The 24,182-nt window shown below is 42.1% G+C and overlaps 2 protein-coding genes across 3 annotated transcripts; both read right to left on the minus strand.

Annotated features, from left to right (window-relative positions):
• Nucleotides 1–5,406: 5,406 nt before the first annotated feature.
• Nucleotides 5,407–9,023, minus strand: nme4 (NME/NM23 nucleoside diphosphate kinase 4; the record flags this gene model as incomplete). Its single annotated transcript, XM_080856185.1, has 5 exons — nucleotides 5,407–5,521; nucleotides 5,614–5,726; nucleotides 7,497–7,598; nucleotides 7,686–7,816; nucleotides 8,903–9,023. The coding sequence occupies 5 exons, from the start codon at nucleotides 9,021–9,023 to the stop codon at nucleotides 5,407–5,409; spliced, it is 582 nt and encodes a 193-aa protein (XP_080712311.1).
• A 1,122-nt stretch (nucleotides 9,024–10,145) lies between these two features.
• On the minus strand, nucleotides 10,146–24,120 carry xpo6 (exportin 6). 2 transcript variants are annotated; one of them, XM_080856024.1, is made up of 25 exons: nucleotides 23,652–24,120; nucleotides 22,884–22,974; nucleotides 22,167–22,279; nucleotides 21,293–21,490; nucleotides 19,630–19,789; nucleotides 18,894–18,971; nucleotides 18,164–18,632; nucleotides 17,878–18,004; nucleotides 17,676–17,785; nucleotides 16,809–16,917; nucleotides 16,556–16,642; nucleotides 16,122–16,191; nucleotides 15,680–15,839; nucleotides 15,384–15,476; nucleotides 15,091–15,238; nucleotides 14,760–14,906; nucleotides 14,263–14,434; nucleotides 13,900–14,055; nucleotides 13,089–13,203; nucleotides 12,640–12,718; nucleotides 12,330–12,422; nucleotides 11,922–12,083; nucleotides 11,473–11,571; nucleotides 11,104–11,334; nucleotides 10,146–10,795 (listed from the first exon to the last, which is right to left on the minus strand). In XM_080856024.1, exons 1-25 carry the CDS (start codon nucleotides 23,652–23,654, stop codon nucleotides 10,694–10,696), a joined length of 3,372 nt encoding a protein of 1,123 aa, XP_080712150.1. In that variant the 5' UTR covers nucleotides 23,655–24,120; the 3' UTR covers nucleotides 10,146–10,693. The 2 variants fall into 2 exon arrangements, with proteins under 2 accessions (XP_080712150.1, XP_080712149.1); XM_080856023.1 differs by having other exon boundaries at nucleotides 16,556–16,648.
• Nucleotides 24,121–24,182: the final 62 nt, after the last annotated feature.

The following is a 24,182-nucleotide window of genomic DNA, read 5'->3' on the forward strand; positions in this document are numbered from 1 at the left end:
CTTGCTCAGGTAACTCGAACCATGAATTGCAGCAGTGCTTCAACGTGCTGCCAAAACCCCATCAGATGGTCATAAGAGAGAATAAGAGAATCTAGAAATAGTACAAATGTCAGGGCATACATATAGGCCTATGTCTGTCATTTTTGTAGCATCTAATGGGTCTATGAAGGATCAATTTATCGATGGAAAAGTTTGACAAAAACCCCACGATTTGCAAACAGAATATGATTTATAAATGTCCATATTTGCAAATATGCACACCATGTTTTACAAATACAAAACACACTTCTAAAAATACACGTGTCTATCAAAAAATCAATGTTTTGCAAATAATATGCTACTCTCTGGTAGATAAAGGACAGATGCAACAAATAACGCTTATACTTCAAACTCAACCTATGGGTTGCTACTGGAGTATTAAACCCTGTCAACTATAGCTATGTACATTGCACATTTTTATGTAACTGATAAAAGCCACTTTCTATTCAGCAGGACAAATGGCACGTGTCCAGATGAAAAGGAAGCACATGGTCTTATGTGTTATACTTATAGTTTTGATGATGCTCCTCATGGCCAAAATATTTCACAGTCAAGAGTCAGCCACAGCTAAAATATACCATTCTACTGATTTGGTTTTGGCCATTGGGCCACGAATTTGAACCAGATTTCTGCACCTTAAAATTTAACATAGACGGTTGTCATCTCACTGTGACAGATCACTGTACATCGAGGCAGATGGAGTTCTTCATCAAAGAGACATTGCTAAGGACCTTTCAAATCAACCCAAATTACACCGGCCATTCTTTCAGCAATGGGTAGGGAGGCTTTTTGAATCTCCTGAGGATTCAACCAGAATACCTGGCCTGGACAACCTCTTCAACATCATTATGAGCTACCAAGAGGATGCTGACATTGTTGTTAATCGAAAGTTGGTGTTAAAACATAGAGACACTGAAGAGAGCAACAAACCAACAAAAAAACTAAATCTTTTTGCCGGCTGGATTACGGCCATCAGGAGTGGGGGTGTTTTTACAGATATAAGAATGGGTCTGACCCTATGGTACAGAATGCAATGATTGTGACAGTGTCGATGTCCAGGAGGAAAGTGTTCTTGTGCTCCTGGTGTGGAAAGTGCAAAAAGATAGTGTTCTTGTGCTTGTGTGTGTGTGGATAGTGCAAAGAGCAAAAAGATAGTGCAGAATATATAAGTGGTTAAGTCTGTGCAAGGGGCTAGTATAGCAAGTAAAGGGATGGACAGTGGGTTGGTTTATAATGAGATGAGATGAGAAGGGGAGGGCGGACTGAGGTAGACTCATGCAGACTCTGCGTGGCCTTTTAAAGCTGAATGGCCTTGGGGACAAAGGACCTCCTCAGCCTGTCCGTTGATCATGACAGTGACAGGAGTCTGCCACTGAATATGCTCCTCTGTCTGTTGAGTTGACCCAGTACAAAGAACTCTCAACAGACAGAGGAGCATATAGGTTTTTAGTGAGATATCTAGCCTCTGCATCTACCCACTTGTTTTTACCATTCCAACTGTGTGTCTGGTTCTACTAGGCTGGAGTATTTAGTACTCCAAAGTTACAAATCTGCGTATTTAAAGCAATGCAACTAGCAATCTAACTACTGAAAAGGCATGAAAAAAAACTCAACAACAACTGTACAGCTGGTACTGATAAAAGGTACTGGTACTGATGTTGAAGGTTGGAAAATTGTTGCATACTGTCTCTTTAAAGTCTTTACCTTGAATAATATATAAGGTAATACATTCCACATTAATAAAACAATGTAATTGTATTTCTACTACAATTCAATTACATTTTGAGAGTTTAAATAGTATATAGAATAGAATAGACTTTATTTGTCATTGTGCATTAGATACGCAACGAAATTTGTTTGTGCAACCACTAAAAAAAGTGCAGTTGTGCTGGGTGGAGGGTAGGAGGGTAGTGGGATTATTAAGTTCTGTGATGGCCCTGGGGATGAAACTGTTCTGCAGTCTGGAGGTGCGGGCTGTAGTGGCCCGGTAGCGCCTGCCAGAGGGTAGCAGGGTGAAGAGATGGTTTGCGTGGTGAGTCTCATCCTTTAAAATGCCACATGCTCGACGGAGGCAGCGCGTCCTTAAGATGTCGTCCAGGGGAGGCAGTGGAAGTCCAACTATTCTCTCAGCAGACCTTATGACTCGACTGAGGGATTTCCTGTCCTTGTCTGTGCAGTTGACGTACCATGCAGTGATACAGTATGTGATCACACTTTCAATGCAGCAGTGGTAAAAAGTCTTAAGCAGCTCGGGAGACAGGTTGTTTTTCTTCAATATTTGCAAGAAGTAGAGCCGCTGTTGTGCTTTCTTAACTGTGGCAGTTCTGTTCATTACCCATTTCAGGTCCTCTGAGAGCATAACCCCCAGGAACTTAAAGCAGATGAGGAGCAATTATGGTTACATGGCTCACATATAATATTTAATATTACCAGACTTTTGTACCATTTAATTGATAAAATCATACATAAATCATGGGGTCATATTCTCTGAACCCTGGAAATACAGTGCCCTCCGCAATTATTGGCACCCTTAGTGAATGTGACCAAAACAGGCTATGAAAAAATATTTGTTTGCTGTTTATCCTCTTGGTCTTTCACTCAAAATATTCACAAAAATCTTACCTTTCATTGAAATTAAATTACTGAAAGAAAACATTTTTTTTTTCATTAAATAAATACTATTCTCCTAAACAGGTGTGCCACGATTATTGGCACCCCTTAATTTAATGTTTTGAGCAGCCTCCCTTTGCCAAGATAACAGCTCCAAGTCTTCTCCTATGCGTGATGAGGTTGGTGAACACATAGGACAGACCTGAGACCATTCCTCCATACAGTATCTCTGCAGATTCTGAGGTCAACACATTTGCAGATTCGGCTTCAGCTCTTCCCACAGATTTTCTATGGGGTTTAGGTCTGGGGACTGTGATGGCCATGGCAAAACCTTTATTCTGCTGTCGGTGAACCATTTTTGTGTTGATTTTGAGGTGTGCTTCGGATCATTGTCCTGCTGGGAGGTCCGACCACGGCCCATTTTAAGCTTCCTAGAGGGGGGCTGTTAGGTTTTTTTTAATATCTGCTGGTATTTGATGGAGTCCATGATACCATGTATCCTAACAAGATGTCCAGGGCCTTCAGAAGAAAAACAGACCCACAACATCAGAGATCCGCCACCATACTTCAAAGTGGGTATGGGGTGCTCTTCTGTATGGCTATCTTTCTGTCTACGCCAAACCCACCTTTGATGTTTGTTGCCAAGAAGCCTTATTTTGGTCTCATCTGACCATATAACTCTAATATAGAAGTCTGACTTACATTTGGCAAACTGTAGGCACTTTAGTTTGTTGTTGATTGACAGCAGAGGCTTTTTTCTGATAACCCTCAAAAACAACTTGTGGTGATGAAGGTGCAGTCTGGTGGTAGTTCTGGAGACTTTCTGACCCCAGGACTTAACTAACCTCTGCAATTATCCAGCTGTGATCCTTGGAGATTCTTTTACCAGTTGAACCATCCTCCTCAAGGTGCGTGGGGTCAATTTACAGATAGGTCCTCTTCCAGGCTGATTCCTTACATCTCCTGTCGCTTTTAACTTCTTAACTATTGCCCTGATTGTGGAAGTGGGTATTTCCAACTGTTTAGATATTTTCTTATTTCCCTAAATCCGGATTTCAGCAGCTCAACAACTTTTTGTCGCACTTTGACACTGAGTTCTTTTGTCTTTCCCATCTTGATGAATGACTAAGGGTATTTGGCCTGAGTCACCTCATATTTATACCTCTGTGAAGAAGGAAGCCATGGTTGACCACTTAAGAGTTCCTAATCAAACAGGTGAACTCAAAAATATAAAACATGACTGGTAATATACTTCAGTTAGATTTTAATTATAGGATTTTCTAGGGGTGCCAATAATTGTGGCACCCATGTTTTGGAGAAAAATATTTTATGTAATGTCAAAAAAATACATTCTTTTAAGAACTTTACCTCGATGAAAAGGTAAGATTTTTGTGAATATTTTGAGGGAAAGACCAAGATGATAAACAGCAAAGATATATTTTTTCATAGCCTGTTTTGGTCACATTCACTAAGGGTGCCAATAATTGTGGAGGGCACTGTATTCTATGTGGGCCCATTTAAATCAATGGGACGTTTTTTTTTTTTTTTTAATCAATGGAACTTTGGGGGCCGGAATAGGCATGCGGGCCAGAGTTTGAGACCTCTGGGTTAATCACTTGTTATAATTCTATGTTTATTAAACAGCTCTTAACAGCTGACATTTATTCAAGCGTATAATTTTCACTGGGATCATTTTTATCTGTCTGGTTGATCCTCATAGATCAATGGTAGCCTACTTATATACTGTGCTGTACTCTTGGCTATTAGGCTACATGACTTATTTTCAAAATATGGTTTGGTGGTGCTAGTGCAACAGTAATGTCTCTCTTGGCCACTAGGTGGTATCACAATCATTCTTTTAATTTCCTCATCTTTGTGTGTCAGTGTACTTTCAACTCTTCACAGTACTGGTATTGCCGTTTCATCTTTTGCTTAGATTTTTTTAAACATTGACAAGGAAGGACTTTAGTTTATTCATGTATTCAATAAATAATCTTACATAAATGACACTGAATGTTAAGATCAATATTCCCAGGTATGCAAATGTTAAAATAAAATGTTGTCTTGCCTATAAAAGGACATCTCCAAAAATTAATGCTTTATTGTATTATTGCTGTTCACACAATTTCATATTTGTAAACAAAAAAAGTGCAACTTGAATGTTGATTTTCCTAAATTGGTTATAAATAGCAAATAATTTACTTTCAGACAACTAGTTATAGTCTGCCATAATTTCTTTAATACAAATGTAGTTTCTCCAGCACTGGATACATTTGTATATTCATTCATTGTCTTGTAACACTGGTACATTTATTTTGTAACATTAAACCCATTATACTCTCCAATATTATTGTATTAACAAAGCTTATATCTCGCGTATTATGGTACAAAAGCTCTGATTACACAAGCCCTTGGCTTTTTTTAAGGGCATTTTCCTGCTTATTTTACGGTTATTAGAGAAGTACGTTTTACATACAGTTTTGAAATACCATTAGATTCCTAATGGTAATCTTCGGGTTTCATATGATCATCCACAAACCTTCTTGTCACCCTAAATGTTAGTTTCCTCTTATCATCATGGATGTCCTTCCATTTTGCCATCCTCTCCTGGCGAGGCTCTGCCATGTTTGTTGAGATTATTTGTGCACTCATCAGTGGGATGCCAGAGAGCTGTGATTGAGGCAAGACTCGCCCACTGTGTGGAAGTTCCGGTGTGCCTGTTCTCTCTCTTTTTGTCCACCACTTTTTCGTTCCCAACTAAGAGAGGTTGCCGTGGTCGCAGCACTCCCATTCAACCAGTTCTGAGCTTTGGAACCATAGCGCGATCTCCTTCTGGGCCCCCTCAACCGAGTCAGACGCGTGGATCACGTTCCTGAAGCAAACAAACAAAGATACAAACCACAGTCTTGGTCTGAATCAGTTTTGCGTGTGTATGTGTGTGTGAGTGAGTGTGTGTTTATGTACCTGCTGATATGAATGCTGAAGTCTCCTCGAATCGTTCCAGGAGGAGCCTCAGCAGGGTTTGTGTCTCCAACTAACATTCGGGATGACCTCACCACATTATGCCCCTCCCAAACCTAAACACACACACATACACATACAAAAATGACACACTCAAACATCCAAATGCCCATTCAAGCAAGCACATGCCAAACTGTTTTTATTGCGCTGGAAGTTATTTACGGTATGTGAAAGTGTTGGCAGGTTTGTGCACCTTGTGGACAACTTGTGTGGTGTGGTTCTGATTGGGAAATGTAAGAATGTTAAAGTAAGATTTGGAGATGACCTTTGCAAAAAAAAACATTTAAGAGACCTAACCATTAGAAACCATTTGTCCCGAGAGAGAAAATTGTGGACTGAGTTTGTTTTTTTCCCCAATGGCACTTCACACAGCATTTTGATCAAGCATACTAATTAGAGTGTCATTGTATTGTTGACATTAGACTAATTACGGTGTCATTGTTTTGTTGACATTAGACTAATTAGATTGAAGTTGTTGCCATCATCTGTCTTAAAAGAGAACAGTTTAATTATACAGCAGGCTCCACATAAACAGAGTCTGAATTGAGCATTTTGTTATAAATTAAAGGCGATCAATACAATGTATGAGTTAACTAATTTCGAAAAACGCTACTATCCTTCATATTTTTATGTGTTGACTGTTGTTTGGAAACTACTAGACAGGGTTGGTGGTCATTAATATGCCTTGATTTGATCAAAAAATGATTTTAAAAGTGATTAAACAAGGTTATGAAGCTTGTGAATATCTGAATTTGATATATTTTAACTGGCTGAGTAGAGCCAGATAGTTATTCAGTCCCACCAAACACATTAGGGAGATACCAACACCAGAACATCACTCAAGCCAGGCCTGTGCAACTCAGCCTTCCTTATCCACAAATCATCTGATAAAACCGATCTGTTGTTGACTTTATTCAACAGCAACCCCATTGTCAACTGAAAAGTGCTATTTAACTTTCACCTACATAGTTCATCAGAGCTCACTCTTTGGACTGGCCTGGTAGAAAATTCACTAGGTTAATTTCTACTTGAGCGAGGGCCAGCAAAAATTGAGCTAAAGCAGTCTGGCCATCCTGGACTCATTGTCAAACTGTTAGTTTTGAAATCTGCAGTTTGTTTTGTTGCTATCGGGGGACCCTACAGTGGCTTACAGTCTACTGTAGACAGAGATACTGAGCTTGACAAACCAACTGATGAACTGATACCGTGAATTGTAATAGCATTCCCCATTGACTTTTGTGGACAAAATATAATCATGATAGGAAAAAGGCAATTATCTGACAGAAGCAAGATTCTTGCCACATAGTTTCTGCTGTTAAACCCTGAATGACTGCCCTTCTCACTGCCAGTGATGCTTTTAAATTTGGTCACAGAAATCAGATCTCTGCTTTCCCTGTGGTGTCTGGAAGGGACCCAGGGTTTATCAGATCAGGTAGATTTCTGTTACAGCGAGCAGAAACCTTCCCTTGGACTTCCTTTAAACCATCTGAATTTACCAATCAGCACATTTGCTCCGATAAGCAATTGTTTTTGTATTTTGTGGTTGCTGTTGCCCTTGTTTACATTTGAGAACATAATTACAAGTCAGATTTTCCTGATGTACTACTGTGCCTCCTACAAGATAAGATTGAAAATTTGACACAGCAGATTTGACACATGTATACAAACACCCAAGGGTAAAACATGAATGATGTGCTGAGGGCTAATATCTCATCACAACATTCATGAAAACATCTCAGTAGGCCATCTGAGCTCAACACTTAAATTCAGTATGTCTTTTTACAGTGCTTGCCATTGGCTAAGACAAACAAAGGAGGATCTCTCACCATGGCAACCACAGGGCCAGAAGTCATATACTGCAGCAGACTGGGATAGAAGGGCTTCTTGCACAGAGACGTATAGTGTTGCAACAACAGCTCTTCAGACACCTGAGACAAAGGGAGTACGAGAGAGGTTGGAGAGAATATGGCAGGACATGTTCGCCATACTGAGTCGTCTGCAGGCTTATATCTCACCTGCAGCATTTTAAGACCAACAAGTTGGAATCCACGCATCTCAAAGCGCTGGATGATCTGACCGACGAGACGTCTCTGGACTCCATCAGGTTTGACTGCTATAAGGGTCCGCTCTCTTATACCCCCATTGACTAGAAAAATCACACAATACACACACAAACCACTGTCATACACACTGTAGAACACTTTACCATTGAACTACCACAGACACATCACTTGAATGTACTCTGGAGTAACACTAATCTACTGATGTAATTTCAAAGGGCCTGGCATGCATGTGCTCCCCACGCTTTCTATTACACAATTAACTTAAGGGATTCCCACACACCAAAAAGACACCAGTTCAACCATTAACTCCAGGAATGAATACCCAGCCACAGTAGTATCCTGAGCATGGTTTAAGGACTGTATTATATAGGTATATAGAAAATATATATGAATATATACTGTATATCAATATATTCTACCAATATAAACTGAGAATACTTTATACACAAATAAATACACAATATTTTAAAGCAACGTGTCAACACAGACACATGTGCGTGCTCGCAAAACATAAAAACAGAAGACCACTCATTTTATGTGGAGTCACTATAGACAACCCACGGTTGAGGATAACCGAACGAACTACAAAAGTGTAGCCAGGTCGTGACCGGTGTTAATGAATGGACGCCGAATGGAGTACTTGTGACAGCTGAAATATTTGTTTCACTGGCATCAGAGTTATTTTATCCAGTGCGAATGAATTATCTTGTAAACACAATTTATCGTTCTATTCGCACTCCACGAAAGCGGTCTCGTGGGTACAAACATATGTTCTTGTTCGCACAGTGTATTATCTTGTAAGCGCACTAAAGTTTTTACATTTTAAAGATGCATATTCCCCGAAGTCTCAAACTGTTGCTGGATAAAGTCTGTGATTCCATCTAAATCTGCATACCCTATATGCTGCTATGCTGTCTGGTTAGATTAGCAATATTTGTTTTGTAGACATTCTGGGATTGAAAATAAACTTTATTGTGCAAAAGAACATGTTCCTTCAAGACCTAATTGCAATCCGCGATTCTGGCAAAAGGTTGTTGTTATCTTTTTTTGTATCTATTTATGACTAAATGAATAAACAGCTTCATACTGAAAGATACAACGTCGACATGTGCATTAAAACATTATTTTAAAGAGCGAGAGAAAAAAACATGAGCACGTGCATTTATTACCTGAGGTATTGCTGATGTAGCGCGCATATTCATGTATGATTTTGGGGATCACTCGCTGTCCATTCATGTTCTTCACTTGGAAAGCTATCCCACGAAGCAGACATCTGGGGAAAAGCGCCATTTAGAAAATATTTAAAATGTGAACATAAAAAAAAAGTTATATGAACGCTCTATGAGCAGCTAAATGTTTTGCTGGAACTTGGATTTCGCCTTCACTCCTGCGGGCAGTTTCCTGTTAGTTTGACAAACTTAAGTCGCGTGCACACATTTCTGTAGGGGCGTAACAAGCCCGTGCTATTTAACCTCAAGAATCCAATCTGTCCCGTATGTATGTGTAATTAAAAGATTGTGATCAACATAAGTCTCTTCGGTTACAAATACAAGGCACAAGACAAAAAACGAACTTAATCAAATTAAGGAAAATAACAGGAAAACAACTTATATAGTCCACTCCCTCAAAATCCAGTTACCACAAGTGGTCTTTCCACAGTAAAACAAATACACACGTACAAACACACCAGGTCATTCAACTGCCTGGTCAGGCTATTCAGCCAATCAGTTTGTCACTCACAGTGGGAAGACAGATAGTCCCAGGTCAGTCTGTGTGGTAATATGTTAGTGATTGATAGGTTGAGTGGGTAAGTAGTAGATAGTAGAACAGTAGATAGTAATTACTAAATTGACAGTAAATTTCCCTTTTCTGTTTGTATGCATGTCCCTCCAATTGTCTTCAAACCCCTACCTAGTATTTTCACACTTTGCAACGACAGCGTGTTCAGCTTATATCACAACAAATTCAACAGACTATACACATACAACTGATTGAGACAGGAACCTTTCAATGCCATTTTTCTGTGTGCTCCACAGTCAAGCCAGGGGGGAGACCCCTGTGGTCCAGCCTAGTGGATGTTAGCAAGAAGTACATCTTGGTTGGTTGTGTCATTTCAGAACAGTGTTGTGCTGTATTTCAGGGGACTTTATCTTTGTGTCAGATTTCTTCAGTAAACACCTTGCTTGCATCCCTGGTTCTGATAAGACTTAATAGCACAGACTTTTAGGAAGTATGAGTAATTACTTACATTATACTTTATCTACAAAATATTACAGATATTATAAAATAGTCTGTGCTACTTCGGCCATATTAACAGGTTAAAAGATAAACTAAATATATACTTTAACATTATGCCTTCTAAGATCCTACATATCGGTACACACATACATAGTGAACACACAAGAATCTTGCAACGTTTAGAAAAAAAAACTTTATTTGGGCCTATTTCTCCTGACGTGTCAGGAATGGAATGATATGTAAGCATGTGAGTCCGTCTCCATGGAGATGAAGTGAAATGATATCTTAAAATTAAAAAACATGGCTCAGCCCCCAAACACCTCATGGAGCCTGCGTCAGTCCACACATCACACAGTAGAGGACTGGAACCGCAACTAGAACCATATCAGTCCGCGTCTCACAGCAACACACCAGTCCAGCTTGCGGCAGCAAAGAGTCATTGGGCTTTGGCCACATGATCATTGGCAACATGTGAAAAACAAGAGACAAATAAAATCTATATCAAATAATCCCCTGCAGCAAAAGGGGTGTGGCTCACAAATAAGAACAGTCCAGACATGCCCTCTTTGGACACACCCTCCCCAGACAGCTCCTCGTCTTGGTCTTCCTCTGTGCTGAGCTCACTAAGAGGGGCTGGGCTGTGGGCGGGGCTTGGCCACATTTAAGGCGGAGTCTATGCAAGCTGTTGCTATAGTTTCAGTGGCGTGGGTGGGGGCGTGTTGCTATAGCTTCAGCGTTCCAGGTGGCAGGCTTCCATTACACAGTCTGTAATAACGCAGGTCATTCACCAGCCGGTAGACACTTTGTGTGAATGATGGCAAATCCTGCAAGCACAAACAGTTGATTAGTAGAAAAGTACAGAGGACTTTACACATCACTATCTTAGTAACAGACCACACAAGGCCCTCAAGCTCCATAAACCACACCAACACTAACATTTATTTTTTCTCCATCCAACACACACACACACACACACACACACACACACACACACACACACACACACACACACACACACACACACACACACACACACACACACACACACACACACACACACACACACACACACACACACGTTCCCATTACCAATCAAGTACCGGCCATATCACTGTTAGTCATAATCTCTTACCCTCTCAGGAGTGAAGTTGCGGGCAAGGGTGGCACGCTGGTGGGGGTCAAGGCCTTGGCAACCGTTCAGGAACTCAGGCAGGAAGGAGGAGTAGAAATTGTGGAAGTTGACGGCAGCCATGTTGTAGACGGCCACGGTGATGTCGTCCTGCAGTAGGTCGTGGCTCTTGTGCAGGAGTACCTGCAGCAGCACGTTGATGAAATGGAACAGCATGGAGCTCTGGAACAGCTTCTGTAAAGTCGGCACGCACACACGCACAGACACACAGACACACAAAACATTTTTGAGTTTTAGTTTAGGCCATTAAAACATGCTCATGATTCAACAGTAAGACACATTTTCTGTGTGTTTCTGATGACCAACACTGACCTTGTGGTATAGTTTGTGCTTGGTGTTGAGAATCTCCAGATAACTCAGATTCTGCTTAAAGATATGGATATCTGGCTGCAGGAAGGATTGACCCAAAGCCTACCCGAACACAAAGCAAATTAAACATATAAGTAAATCCAGCAAACTACTGAAAACAATCTTTAAACAGCACTGTTGGCATGGAGACGATCGAATCGATCAGAAGATATCAGGACTCATCTCTTGAAAGTAAATTTATCATTATTACAAACACACACACATGTAGGGTTGATTGCAAATTAGCAGGATGTACTATATGGAGTTCAGACATAGCAATTAGTACTTTGGTATGCAACTTCCAAAGCAATTAGTACTTTGGTATGCAACTTCCAAAGCAAAACAATTAGCCGAATGACAAATGTGTTTAAAACATGTTACTGAGTTGGATGGAGCAGCAGCATGTGGTGTACCTGCATGGCAGCGGTGAACTGGGCCTCGTTCTCCATCTGCTCGCCGGCTCCGCCACGCTGCACACTGCTCAGGACGGAGCTCTTGAAGAAGAACCTCCAGTTCTGATGGAGAATCTGGAACAGCAGCTCAAACATCTCTGCCTTCACATCTGGGCAGGAGCGCTGCAAAAAAAAAACACACACACCATTTAATTTCAATTAAATGTACAGGGTACAAAATGCATAAAAAACAATGACATTGTGGACTAACACCCCCAACCAACATAAACACACATTCCTGCCTACACACACACACAAACACACACACACACACACACACACACACACACACTGTTTGTTTGATGTGAACAGCTTGTGTGTTGTTTGTTGTTTTGTTTGTTTTGTGTTTACTGTGGGGATAGGTCTCACCTCTGCCACAATAGGATAGACCTGCTCCATGCAGAGGCTGAGAATGCTGGGCAGCAGTGGTTTGAACGTCTGTCCAGGCTCTTGAACCACAACCTGTAGGGAAACATAATAATAAACTTCATGTACAGGAGACATGCTACATAACTACATAATTAACTACATTGAGGTTATGAGATTATATAATGTTAATGGCTTGCGAAAATCAGGTATGTGTGGTTTATAACTGTAAAATTAGGTATGTGTGGTTTATAACTGTAAAATCAGGTATGTGTGATTTAAAGCCGTAAATTCAGATATATGTGGTTTATACCTGTAAAATCTTGAGAAACTTCTGGACGACTTTTGACCCAGCACTTCCTTCCTGCAGGATGCTGATGGCCAGCTGGTCCCTGAGTCACATGACAAAACAAACCAAATCAAGGCACAGCTCCCGTGTCAAAGCCAGCCCAATCACATTATTTCCCTTGCAGTGACATGTGACCCCTTTCAGATGCCAGTCACGTTCCAACCAATTTAATGCAACACTGACATTTGTGTCAGTATTATCTACGAGTGTGATTCTGTACTGCAAGTACTTACATTGTGCTTCACACCCCACAACTCAATCAAAAGACAATCATTCTTTCATGAAGTAACCATAGAGACACTGGAGTAGTGGAGGTCTCCATCATTTCATGTCATACACCAAGTGGTCAATTAGTTTGCTGATCTAATTAGAATTTAAATAAAACTTTGCATGTGAGAGAGTGTGTGTATAACCTTGTGAACATGCTGAGGAAGGTCTGTATGATCTGCTCCGTAAAGGCCACCCCCATCTGCACACGCAGCGCCTGGAAGAGCGTTAGGAAGAAACTCAGCATCTCATCCGTGATGTCTTAGGGGACAGAGGGAGAAGGAGACACAAATCAGTATGACTGTTCAAATAAATATAAACTGAGCGTACAGCAGCATCTCTAGACTGTATGAGATTAGTAGATTAGGTGAGGACCAAAACGGATGTTACTGAACATCTCTAGTTTTAGACTGGATATGGAACAGTAGGACACGATCAATATGCATGCAGGCTGCTGATGTGGCAAAACAAACATCTTTGACCCATAAGCCTGTAGTGCTTATTTCCCCACTCCTTTACTTTGGCCCATCCACCAATGCACCTATGAACCTCTATGAGTCTCCATTTCCAAACGTGCTTAAAAACCCTGAACTGGGGGGGCACGGTGGCGCAAGCCGAAAAAGCCCCTCACTTATGGGCTACATGGCCCGAGGGGACACAGGTTCAAGTCTGGCCTGATGTCATTTCCCAATCCTCTCCCCACCTCTTCTCCGCCTCCCTTCCTGTTATAACTTCACTGTCCTATCCAAATAAAGGCACAAAAAGCCCAAATATAAATCTTAAAAAAAAAAAAAACTAGGATCAGGCTATCCTGCTGACAATGGCTGCGGCTACTTGACAGAAAAAAAGATGTTGTAATCCCACCAAACAGAAGAGAAATTCTTTATCTCTCAGGTCGACGCTAAAATGATTGACAGATGAGCAGCTGTGTTGAAAGGGTGTGGACGTTCTTCTGACCTGGTTGCTGGATGTACTGGGGAAACAGCGCCAGGGAGACCTGCACGGATTCCTGCAGACTCTGGTAGCAGATCTGCCGTGACTTTGTGGACTCCCCAGAAATACTTTCGACTAGGTCTCTTAATACTGACAGGGTCTGCTGCATGACTGCTTTGTCTGTGAGAGAGGGGAAATAGAGGAACAAAGATTGTAACACTCACAAGAGTTTGGGGTGACAGAAAAAGAGAGGATAGGATTCAGCCATCTACGTAAGTGCCCCATATATAAATATGCAAAACTGTGTGTGTGTAGGCAAGCATTAGACAGAAGCGTAGAGAGGGCAGTGTGTGGCTGTGGGAGAGTGTTCTCCGCTGCTGGGCTTACTGTTGTGTTGGTAGGCAGGCGGGCGGGGCAGGAGGCGGTACTGCTGTGTGAGTGTGCTGACCAGGCGGGCATGATTAGACGAGCGGCTTGGCCACTGCTGCTCCGACTCTGGCAGGCACGGCCATGGCAGCAGCAGCATGTTGGAGAGCGCTCTGCACACCAGCACGTGGGCCTGGGCAAAGAACACAGACAAACAGATGTATGTATATTAAATATATGTCTCCCATCACTACAAAACCAGCTCTTTTTAAAGAACTGTTAACAGAAGCAACCTTCCATAATTGCTTAGAATCTATTGCCCTTGACAAAATCAATTCCATTCATTTGTGTAATGGTTAATTAAATAGTGATTTTTGATATTAAATATTCATTCTGCATGTACTCATAACAACTTCAAATAGAGAATGCTATATTTACATCCATATAACTAACTATTAAAATAATATCAAGCATGCATTTGCCATATTAGAGTGTGACAGATGCACACACAGGCCTACCTCATGGGTCAGCTGGTGGTTGTGGTTCTCAGTGATCAGGTTGAAGACGTTCTGCACTGCTGGCAACGACACCAAGAACACCGGCCGTACCGTGGTTGCCATGGAGACAAGGAGATGGCATGCCGATAGCAAAAGCTTCTCTGGCACCTAAAAATATGAGGAAGTTGATGGGCAACTCCAGACACTTTGAAACGTACTCAAATAAATTACTTAATGAAAGAAAATCTATTATCTACTCTACAGCACCCCCTATGGGACAAGCAGGATAAATCTAGAAGTCAGATTATTGAAGTGGTAATAATAGTGAGTGTATCAATTGATAGGGCATTACCTTGGCACTGATAAGGGGCGTGGTGGCGGCCATACTGGATGTGATCAGGTTGATAAATCTCGTTTGGTCCTGCTGTCGCTGCACCTCACTGCAGAACTGAGCCAGCCAATGGGAGTAGGCCTGCAAAGCTGCCAAGGACTCGGCATGGCTATAAGGAAGCAAACACACACACACAAGATTCAGTGTGGGTGGTCATGGTGGTTTGAGTGTTTATGCATGTAGGCACAGGAACAAGAAGGTATGTGAATACCTGGTGACTTGTGTGAGTGCGAGAGCTCATATGAGTTACTTACACATCTATGAGGTCTGGTTTTAAAACAGAGGGAACCGCCGTCTCCACATCATACAAGCTGATCTGAGACCCATAACATGTGACCTCCACCAGCCTATGAGGACAGACGTCAACACTCAAATTCTCATTGGACAACATAAAAACAAGATTTTTTTTTAATTTCTCATTACCATAGCATTTTTGATTACACTTTGTAAAGCATCACTGGAAATCTTTCATGTACTAAGGAGTGGTGTTGACACAACATGTCACATGACAAGAAATAATCGCTCTGGACCTACGGCGTAGATCACCCACCTCTGTACAATGGCTAGGGCATCAGAGAAGCGCCCAGTAAAAACATCTCCGGTGAAGAACTCGGCGAGGCGTCCGACGGCTTGCAGCAGAGAGCTGAGGTCCCGCAGTGCACAGTGTAGCTTCCTGCAGTCTGCCTCCGCCGTGATGTTCAACCGCCGACCTGCAAGCAAAACACACACACATTATATACACACCAACAGGCATTGCTGACCACACATGCAAATGACACAAACATAGATGCAGAAAGGGCATATTCAATAACGATAAAGTGTACATAGAAAATTAACCATACACAGTAAAAACATATCAACACCAATCAACAGTACAGATGCAAATCAGTGATCTCACACACACAAACACATTCACACATTCTCATCGGCCACACAAATACACAGCTAAAAAAATAGAACAGTAAAATGACACTGTAAGGGTTGTAGCTCACTTGATCCCGATGTCACAATGAACTGCTGCAGACCCAGGTAGATATCTAGATCTTCTTGAAGCACTGGGAACTGTCCACAAAACACAGTTAGAGATAACAAATACAAATGTATTAATTTACATGCCAGTCAAACAGTGACAACAAATTAAAAGTTATGTATTAGGGTCATCACAGAAGTACATGATAGCATCACAACAATGCCATCATTGTGTTCTTGGGAGACGTGAAGGCAGGATTTTGAACAATACAGACACAAATACTAGACAAGAAGTGTTTCCTTATGTTACCTCATGTCAACTAGAATATTCATGTAATTGTCTAAATGTCAGACAAAACAGAAACACAGCGGAACTTCAATTAAATGTAAAGACATCGACTAAAGCATACACTGAGACACAAAACACACGTGTGATGTGCTGAGAATGAGAGCTCACCAGAGTGGAGAAAGTCTGAGAGGGAAGTAGCTCCATCACCTTGGCGACCACCTCCAAACTCTGACGCAAGTACCGTTGCCACTCAGTCTGTTTCTATGGCGCCCGGCATTCAGTTAAAAAAACAACAAAGCCGCAGATCAAAGCACAAAGAGGATCAAAGTGAGTGCCATCTCAATGAAAAGCAACTTCAAGTCTATCGCTTTGGGCTCTCCATCGAATGAAAACTAGTTCTATTCCTGATGATGCTACTTACATCATCATCCAGAGTCTCGTCATCAAGCTCCTCCAGTTGGCTCTGGTTCGATCTGAACTGAATTCTGTTCAACACCTCCCGGAGCAGCAGCACCAGAGCATCTTTGTACCTAAACAACAACAACACCAGACAACAGAACAGAATATACAGAAACAGAATCAGGGCGAGTTTGATTGATGGCAAATAAAATACACGGCTTGAAATTGCCTAATCTTTGATTCATCTCTGCGATTACAGTATGGATGCCAGGAATGAAACTGAAAGAGAAATATGCACATGAACCAATGTCGTCTCTAGTCTATGAAGTGGCTTTCACTGACTTCCTGTTTTCACACAGGGATATATTAGCTATGTTTTTCTCTTTCCCGCTCTCAAAGTCAGTATATTCAAATAGAGATTTTTAGCCGAGATATTTTAGGGGGTACACATGAAACATATAAAGAGAATACTGCATGTTTTGTTTGCCCTGCTTGCTGTAGTCTGGCATCCCTCAACTGAGATCAGTGAACTTTGAGGAGCAGGTTAAGTCATGACAAAGAGGAAATGCAGACGTGTAAAATGCAGAAACAACAATGGCGGCAGTCATATAAGTGAGCAAAGATGCTGCAAGTGGATTTCTTTTAGCAGCAGCTTGGATTATTAAGCCTCGGAAGTCTCAAACACACAGGTCTTTCTTTCTTGACCTACCTACAGGGTTGGGCAGGTTGATTTACCAACCATCTGAACTCAGTCAGTCATGGTTAGCTTACCTCTGGCAAGTTGTATAGTAAAGGCAACAAGGCGTAGGAGGACACATATTCCACTTCATCTTCTACACCAAAATGAAATTAGTTTGTTAGTGATTTACTTGAAACACGCACACTTTACCTGTTTAAAACACTGTCACTGTCAGCCAGACGACTCCTGATTTTGGTGGTCATGTAATCCAGGAAGATACTCCAGATGTCCAGACAAGACAGATAGCCTTCATGGGTTGGCTGAAAAACAGTGGGCAGTAAAGCAAGGGCCAAGTGCAAAAGCATGTGATGCAATTTAGGGCTTTTTGGTGCGACAAGGTATAGTTGGCTACCTGATTAAAAGTGTACTTGAAAAGAAGGGATAAAAACTCGACCAGGGGGAACTGAGCATTGGACTCAATCCGTCTCAGATGAACACTAACAAACAACCGCAGGAAGTCTGTGAACTTCTCCAAATAGCTGAAAAAAAGAAAGCAAGAATGAGTGTGAAACAAGGGACAGTTGCATTAGGTGTGTGTGTGTGTTTGTGTGTTTGTGTGTTTGTGTGTTTGTGTGTTTGTGTGTTTGTGCCTGCATTTGCTGAGCCAGCAAAGGAGAGGTCAAATCTTGGAGCCATACCTCTCGTCCAGTTCTTGAAGCCGGCTTTTAACTGTGTGCGTGTGGGTGTTGCTGTTGCTATGCGAGTTGGTTTGTGTGAGTTTTTGCAGCAGGTAAAAGGTTTGGTGGGATATCCGCAGAAGGAACTCCTCAAAGTCCAGAGGAACACAGTTTTTGCACATGAGCTCGTTGATGCAGCTCATCGCTAGGACCCCCAATCGTGCCCTCTCCAACTGGCCGACCGGCTGCACCGCTCGCGGCAGCCCTGTTCCACCATTGGCTGGGAGCGGGTTGGTGGAGTGGTCCCCATTGGAAGTGGGTGCCGACTTAATCTTGGCAGGCAGCTGGCAGCCGAAGCGGGCGAAGTGGAAGATGGAGGCGAGGAGGGCAGGGGTAATGGAGGAGGAGAGGGGGATCCAGCTGAAGAGATGAGCAAGGCATTCCAGAGCCAGGGAGCACAGGGCACCGCTCTCTGAGCCCAAGATCAAAGCTGCACACCAGAAGAGAAAGACTTAGGTCTAATCACAGTAGCTGGGTATGTGTCCCTACATGAGCCCACATTCAAAGCCACTCATGTATTTATGCTGTTCCCGAGTCAAAATGCTCCATCATTAACATATCCACAAAAAAACATTGGAATCATTCAAACTTTTCCATGTTCCTGGCATGGTAACTACTCATGTCCATTCACAGTGTGCAAGAGACCATTTACCAGTTTTTACAAAAACACTGTTTTTCAGTCACAACTCACTACTTTCACCGGATGTGGGGGAAGGAGGGGGCGTGGTTGCAGAGCCACTGTGCTTCTCCCAGACCGTCTCAAGGATACCTGCGGAAAGTTTCACTCATCATTATCCGCTACACCGGAACAACACGTGAGAGGTGTCTGTGTGTCTGTGTGTCTGTGTGTCTGTGTGTCTGTGTGTCTGTGTGTCTGTGTGTCTGTGTGTCTGTGTGTCTGTGTGTCTGTGTGTCTGTGTGTCTGTGTGTCTGTGTGTCTGTGTGTCTGTGTGTCTGTGTGTCTGTGTGTCTGTGTGTCTGACATAATTTCCATGAATGACTTATAATATATGAATCAAGTGCCTTGTATTAATATATTCCTTTGATGAATCATGTGCTTATGAAAGCAGGAACATGGCTTTTCTGTGTGTGTAACTTAGATTATTAGGTGCCAGTTAGTTTGCATATGTACAAGAGCATGTTTAGACCAGAGGTGATAAGAAGGGTCGAACTGTGCTTCTTCCGACCTTGCGCAAAACTTGCATCCGTGCCTCAAACGTGGTTATCCCTATCCCTCTGTCTATATAAACCTTGTGCAGTGTGTTTGTCATTGCTTCACTTTCAGCCTTGTGCTGGGAGTGAGCCCGATTGCAATTGTTTTTGTTATTTGTTTAATAAATATACTTATATGCAGCTCCGTAACTCGAGTGAATTTCGACCTAACAGTCTGTATCTGTGTGTGTGTCTCTGTGTGTGTTTTGCCTCACCAGTCAACAGGTTGAGTACGGTGGGGACCTGCTCCAGCAGGAGTTTGCGGAGTTCGTCTTTCCTGGCGACATTCAGATCCTCTCGAGGGCACACCAGCTCTTCAGATGTCATCTTCAGTAACACCAGACCCAAGGGAGCCATGGAAGGCGTTTGCACCAGCTACCGATCACAAAAACACACACGCAAAGTGAGTGTGAATACATTTCACCAATGCCATTACAGGGAAGTCATGCTTTGTGCACAGTTCAAATGATTTATCAGACAATCACAGGTTATAAATGAAGCAAACTACTGAATAAACATCAGAGCCTCGAATGGTCATCTGGTCAGTTGATGACATGGCAAAACAGACATCAAGAGTAACATCACAAACACAATTTTAACCATTTCTCCCCTCAGCTCCTCTGAGCCGCCCTTTAAACCTGCATGCATTTAATGTCTGCAATGTGAATTTACTTTTCAAAAGGTGTGTTGAGTGTTACCCAATAAAGTACGCCCATGCATTTCTCAGAGCCAAGAATCTGTACACGAGTAATTTCCTGGTCGAGTTTCAACAAGGTATGCACCCTTATCAATGTGTAGTAGTATACCTGACACCGCCAAAGAAAATGAATGTGACGCTCTAATCAAGCCCTCCAGGGGATTTTGAATACATAAGCCTGTATGTCAGATTAGGATGAAAACACTGAGGCGGGATGACTGCCATAGACTAAGAATAGAATACAGAATAATGCAGATGTAGCAGCTCACAACAAAATCAACAGACCTGCACATTAGCATTAGGGAAAAACTGTGGTATAATTCAGCGCTCTCCAACACTGGCAGAGTAATAGGGTAGGATGTCTTGCTAGTACTTCAGACAGAACTGCCTTGAGCTTGTAACTGGTTTTAAAGGTCAACACTGAAATATGAACACTGAAATACCCTGCCTCTACAAGCCATAAGCGCTCCTTACTTCTGCTTTTCAAATTCAAGTCTTTAGTGTTGTCTGCCATTTGGAAATAAGAAAATAATACTATGAGTTTCTAAGCCACCTATCACAACACTGAAACTAAACTGATCTGACACTCTGACCAGTACTCTATGTGGGAAATATTTGCCATTTCCAAGGCAGTGCACTTTGATCACGCTCCACTAGTTACAGTGACTTCAGGATTAGTCTGCTGTACCCTTCTGCTGTAACACCAGGAAGACGCAACGAGGAGACGAAGAAACCGAGAGAAGCTGAGAGGTTTTCTAAATGCATCTTATGTAAAAACTATTTTGGTAAATACAACTATACAGTACAAATAAAAACCTTGAATGCTGAGGCCTAAGGCCCTGAGCAGCACACATCTGGTCTGACGCCGACTTAACCTCACTACATAAAAAAAAAGACTCTGTGGTCTTTGCTTGGCTAAAATGATGACATCCACAAACATATCAACAAAAGCAGGCACTTTTGCAAGACATGACTTTCAGTTGGTGTGCTTAGTTGACAAACACTAACATTCAGGCTACCTAAAACCTATTGGCTCATTAAGTGTTAATTAAAATACATATATTTGATATGTTATGGTAAACTTGCAGCATTCCACTTTAAATACTGAGATATTTCATAAACAAAAATAGCTGTAAGACCAATATCATGTCACATGTTGACTAAAAGCTTATCGTACATACCTGTAAAGTGTTGCTGAAGAAGTCATGGTAGAACATGGGCCAGTCTTGCCGGCCAATGTCCACAATGACTTTACACAATTTATTTCTGATGAAGAACGGCAGAACTCCATGCTGGGAGAGTAGCAACTTGGGAAGACAACTCCGAAGCTCAGCCTTCTCTTCACTGGCCACTCCAACCCACATCTTGTTCACCAGGTTCTGTAGGAGACCCATTGAGAGTGCACTCAAAACATGACCAGCCAATCGGCATAAATATGCGTGTGCATATTATCGTTCTCGGGAACTATACATTTGTAAATGTCTATTAAAGATCAGGCTTCTGTACCAAAACTCAACATATTCAGAAAAGCGAGACAGCATGTACAGAAACGACATCCAAAGGTAAATCTGATTATTACATATGGGTAAAAAAAAACACCTAACCCAATATATTTTTTAACCCTATGTCTATTATGTTTTGTCTTCAGATCAGGACTAGACACTGTACTCTTGGAAAGCTTGGTTCTCAGTTAGGTTCTCCTGTTTAAATAAATTCATTTACATATCTATTATCAGCTGCCGGAGACACAAGCTGCCAGACAGAGTCCCACAATCTGACAAAGAGTCAGTATCTGCAGAACTGCCAGACACTCTGTACGTTGGTTTATTGTGCACAGTTCCAGCCCACAAGTATGATCAATGTCAATGTGAAGTGCAATCAATGTATGAGCATCTGTTTCATCAGTGAAACCAATTACCAGTAGATTGTGTGTTATTATAATCTTGGGCCTCTTCAAATTCAACACAGGAAACCTACAAGTGAAACATGCATGATGGTAGTGAGGGCCGTGTGTGGAGGTAAATGTATAGAGGCCATGTGAGAGAATATACCAACCTCAAACACAGTAAGGCTGTACATCATGACATATTCATTCCTGCTGTTGGACAGAAAGTACAGACAGTGCCTCCATGAGCCTGTCTGTGATGCGAAGGTATTAAGCAACTCCTCTGCAAAAAAACAAGAATGAGAGCAGGTTCAGAGACTAAACAATGCAGTGTGATACTAAAGAGGCAATGTGTGTATACAAGTGTGTGTGTGTGTGTGTGTGTGTGTGTGTGTGTGTGCCTGTCATTCTCATAAATATCTGCATAAATATCAGTCATTCAGACACTGGATGGGATTACAAGTGTAACAGTCAAATATCCAGACAAGACCAGGGGTACAAGGGGAGGGGGTGGGACTGTCTGTGCTTGAAAGGGAGCGATTACATTTTCTTAATCTCTTTAGTAAAGTGGGAGGATCTATACAAAACACATTGTCTTGGTTTGAGATTAACCTACTCCTATACAATTTGGAGAACCAAAAACAGTCCACAAAATGCCACTCAATCGTTTATTTTTTTGTAATGCTATTCATTATTTTCCAGTGATTTCCTTATGCTTGATATAAAAGTGCTACACATTCTAGGGATTGGCAATGGCTTGAAACACTTGCAAAATGGCAATTTTACCTAATTCTATAATGCTTTATAACAACACTCAACCATAAGTGAAGTAGGAACGATGGTTGCTGCCTTCTATGCCATCTAAAAGAGTTAAGGTATGACTTTACCTATCTCTCTTTTTCGTTCATTTGTAGTGCAGCTGTGGAAAAACTCTGTCATTAAGCTCTCAAGAGCACGTAGCGAGGTCTCCTCAGTTTCCTGTGGGAAGGATAGAGAGAAAGAGAGAGAGAGAGAGAGAAAGGGAGGGAGGGAGGGAGGGGAAGTCATCAAATTATTTGGGTACCAATCATGGCTAATTAAAGTGAATCGCAAGGTATTGTTAAAATGAGGAACACAGTTTGGTAGTTTGCAGCTCAAGTCTGCGAGATCATGCACGTTCACACTGATGTACATCTGAACTGTCCTGTCCTGGTGTGAGACTGAAATTCTTCAAATGAGTCACGACACGTCGTGAATTGCTCAACAGCGCACATTCTTCAGGGTTCGTGACGTGATTACACGGAATCACCATCGATTACATTTCCTGCACCTATGCTCGTTTCAACTCTGAGAAACGTTATGTACAGTAACTTGATTTCTACAGGAGAAGCCCGCTCCGTTATGTGACAGAACACACATGTCAGTAATCATGGCGATATTATGTTATTTAGACCGGGGTCCATATCCAAGGGCTTCTACAAAAGCATTGTATCAGCAATTAAACATTGCCCGTTATCATCTTTGAAATTGGCCGTATAACAAACAGGGGCGCGGCGGGCCACAAAATGGCCTGCACACAAGACAATCACAAACATTTCCATACCCGATGCAGCAGTCAGTATATTAGCAAACAAGCCTATTTTATATTATCTAGGTTTGTCAGTTTTGGTACTCACCATAACCGGGTTCAGTGAAGTTCAGCGCCCGGTCGCTGCTGCGTGTCTGCGGCTATTGAATAGACAGAGAGCTGGGGCACTGTCTCATGCTGTGCCCGAGGCGTAGGGCCCTTTCAGCGTCTACAAACACCAAAATTCCGCATCACGATCGAGACCTTCTGTAACAACAGCTTACCGATACAAGGTACGGTACCACCGCTTTATCGTGTTGCGCTGAGACAGTCGCTTGTTGATACTGTTGCAACACGGGGCTGAGTAGGGGTGACAACAAGACCCTCTGCTGCGCAGCCCGGATGCAGCAGAACACAGTCTAACTTAGAAACGCCATACACTCGCAGCTATTCTCCTGCAAATAGATAGCAGTACTTCGAAAAATCTGTCAGTGTTTCTGGGTGCTGTGGGTTGATGCCTCCGCAGTGAGCTATTCGCTAGGTTCGATTAGCTTTCGCAGGCCTCGAAACAGCAGCTTCCTCTCAGCTCACAACCCCTCCTCACCGGAAGTGAAATCTTAATCTTGGGCCGGATGGAACC

The sequence above is a fragment of the Sprattus sprattus genome (genome assembly GCF_963457725.1).
Source record: "Sprattus sprattus genome assembly, chromosome: 18".
NCBI lineage: Eukaryota > Metazoa > Chordata > Actinopteri > Clupeiformes > Clupeidae > Sprattus > Sprattus sprattus.

Bases quoted from the DNA above. Each gene is read 5' to 3' on its own strand.
- xpo6 (XM_080856023.1), bottom strand. The intron at 16,649-16,808 runs GTAAGTAGCATC...CGGGCGCCATAG, and splicing joins ACGAGACTCTGGATGATGAT to AAACAGACTGAGTGGCAACG. The intron at 14,056-14,262 runs GTAAGCCCAGCA...CCTCTCTCACAG, and splicing joins GCCTGCCTACCAACACAACA to ACAAAGCAGTCATGCAGCAG.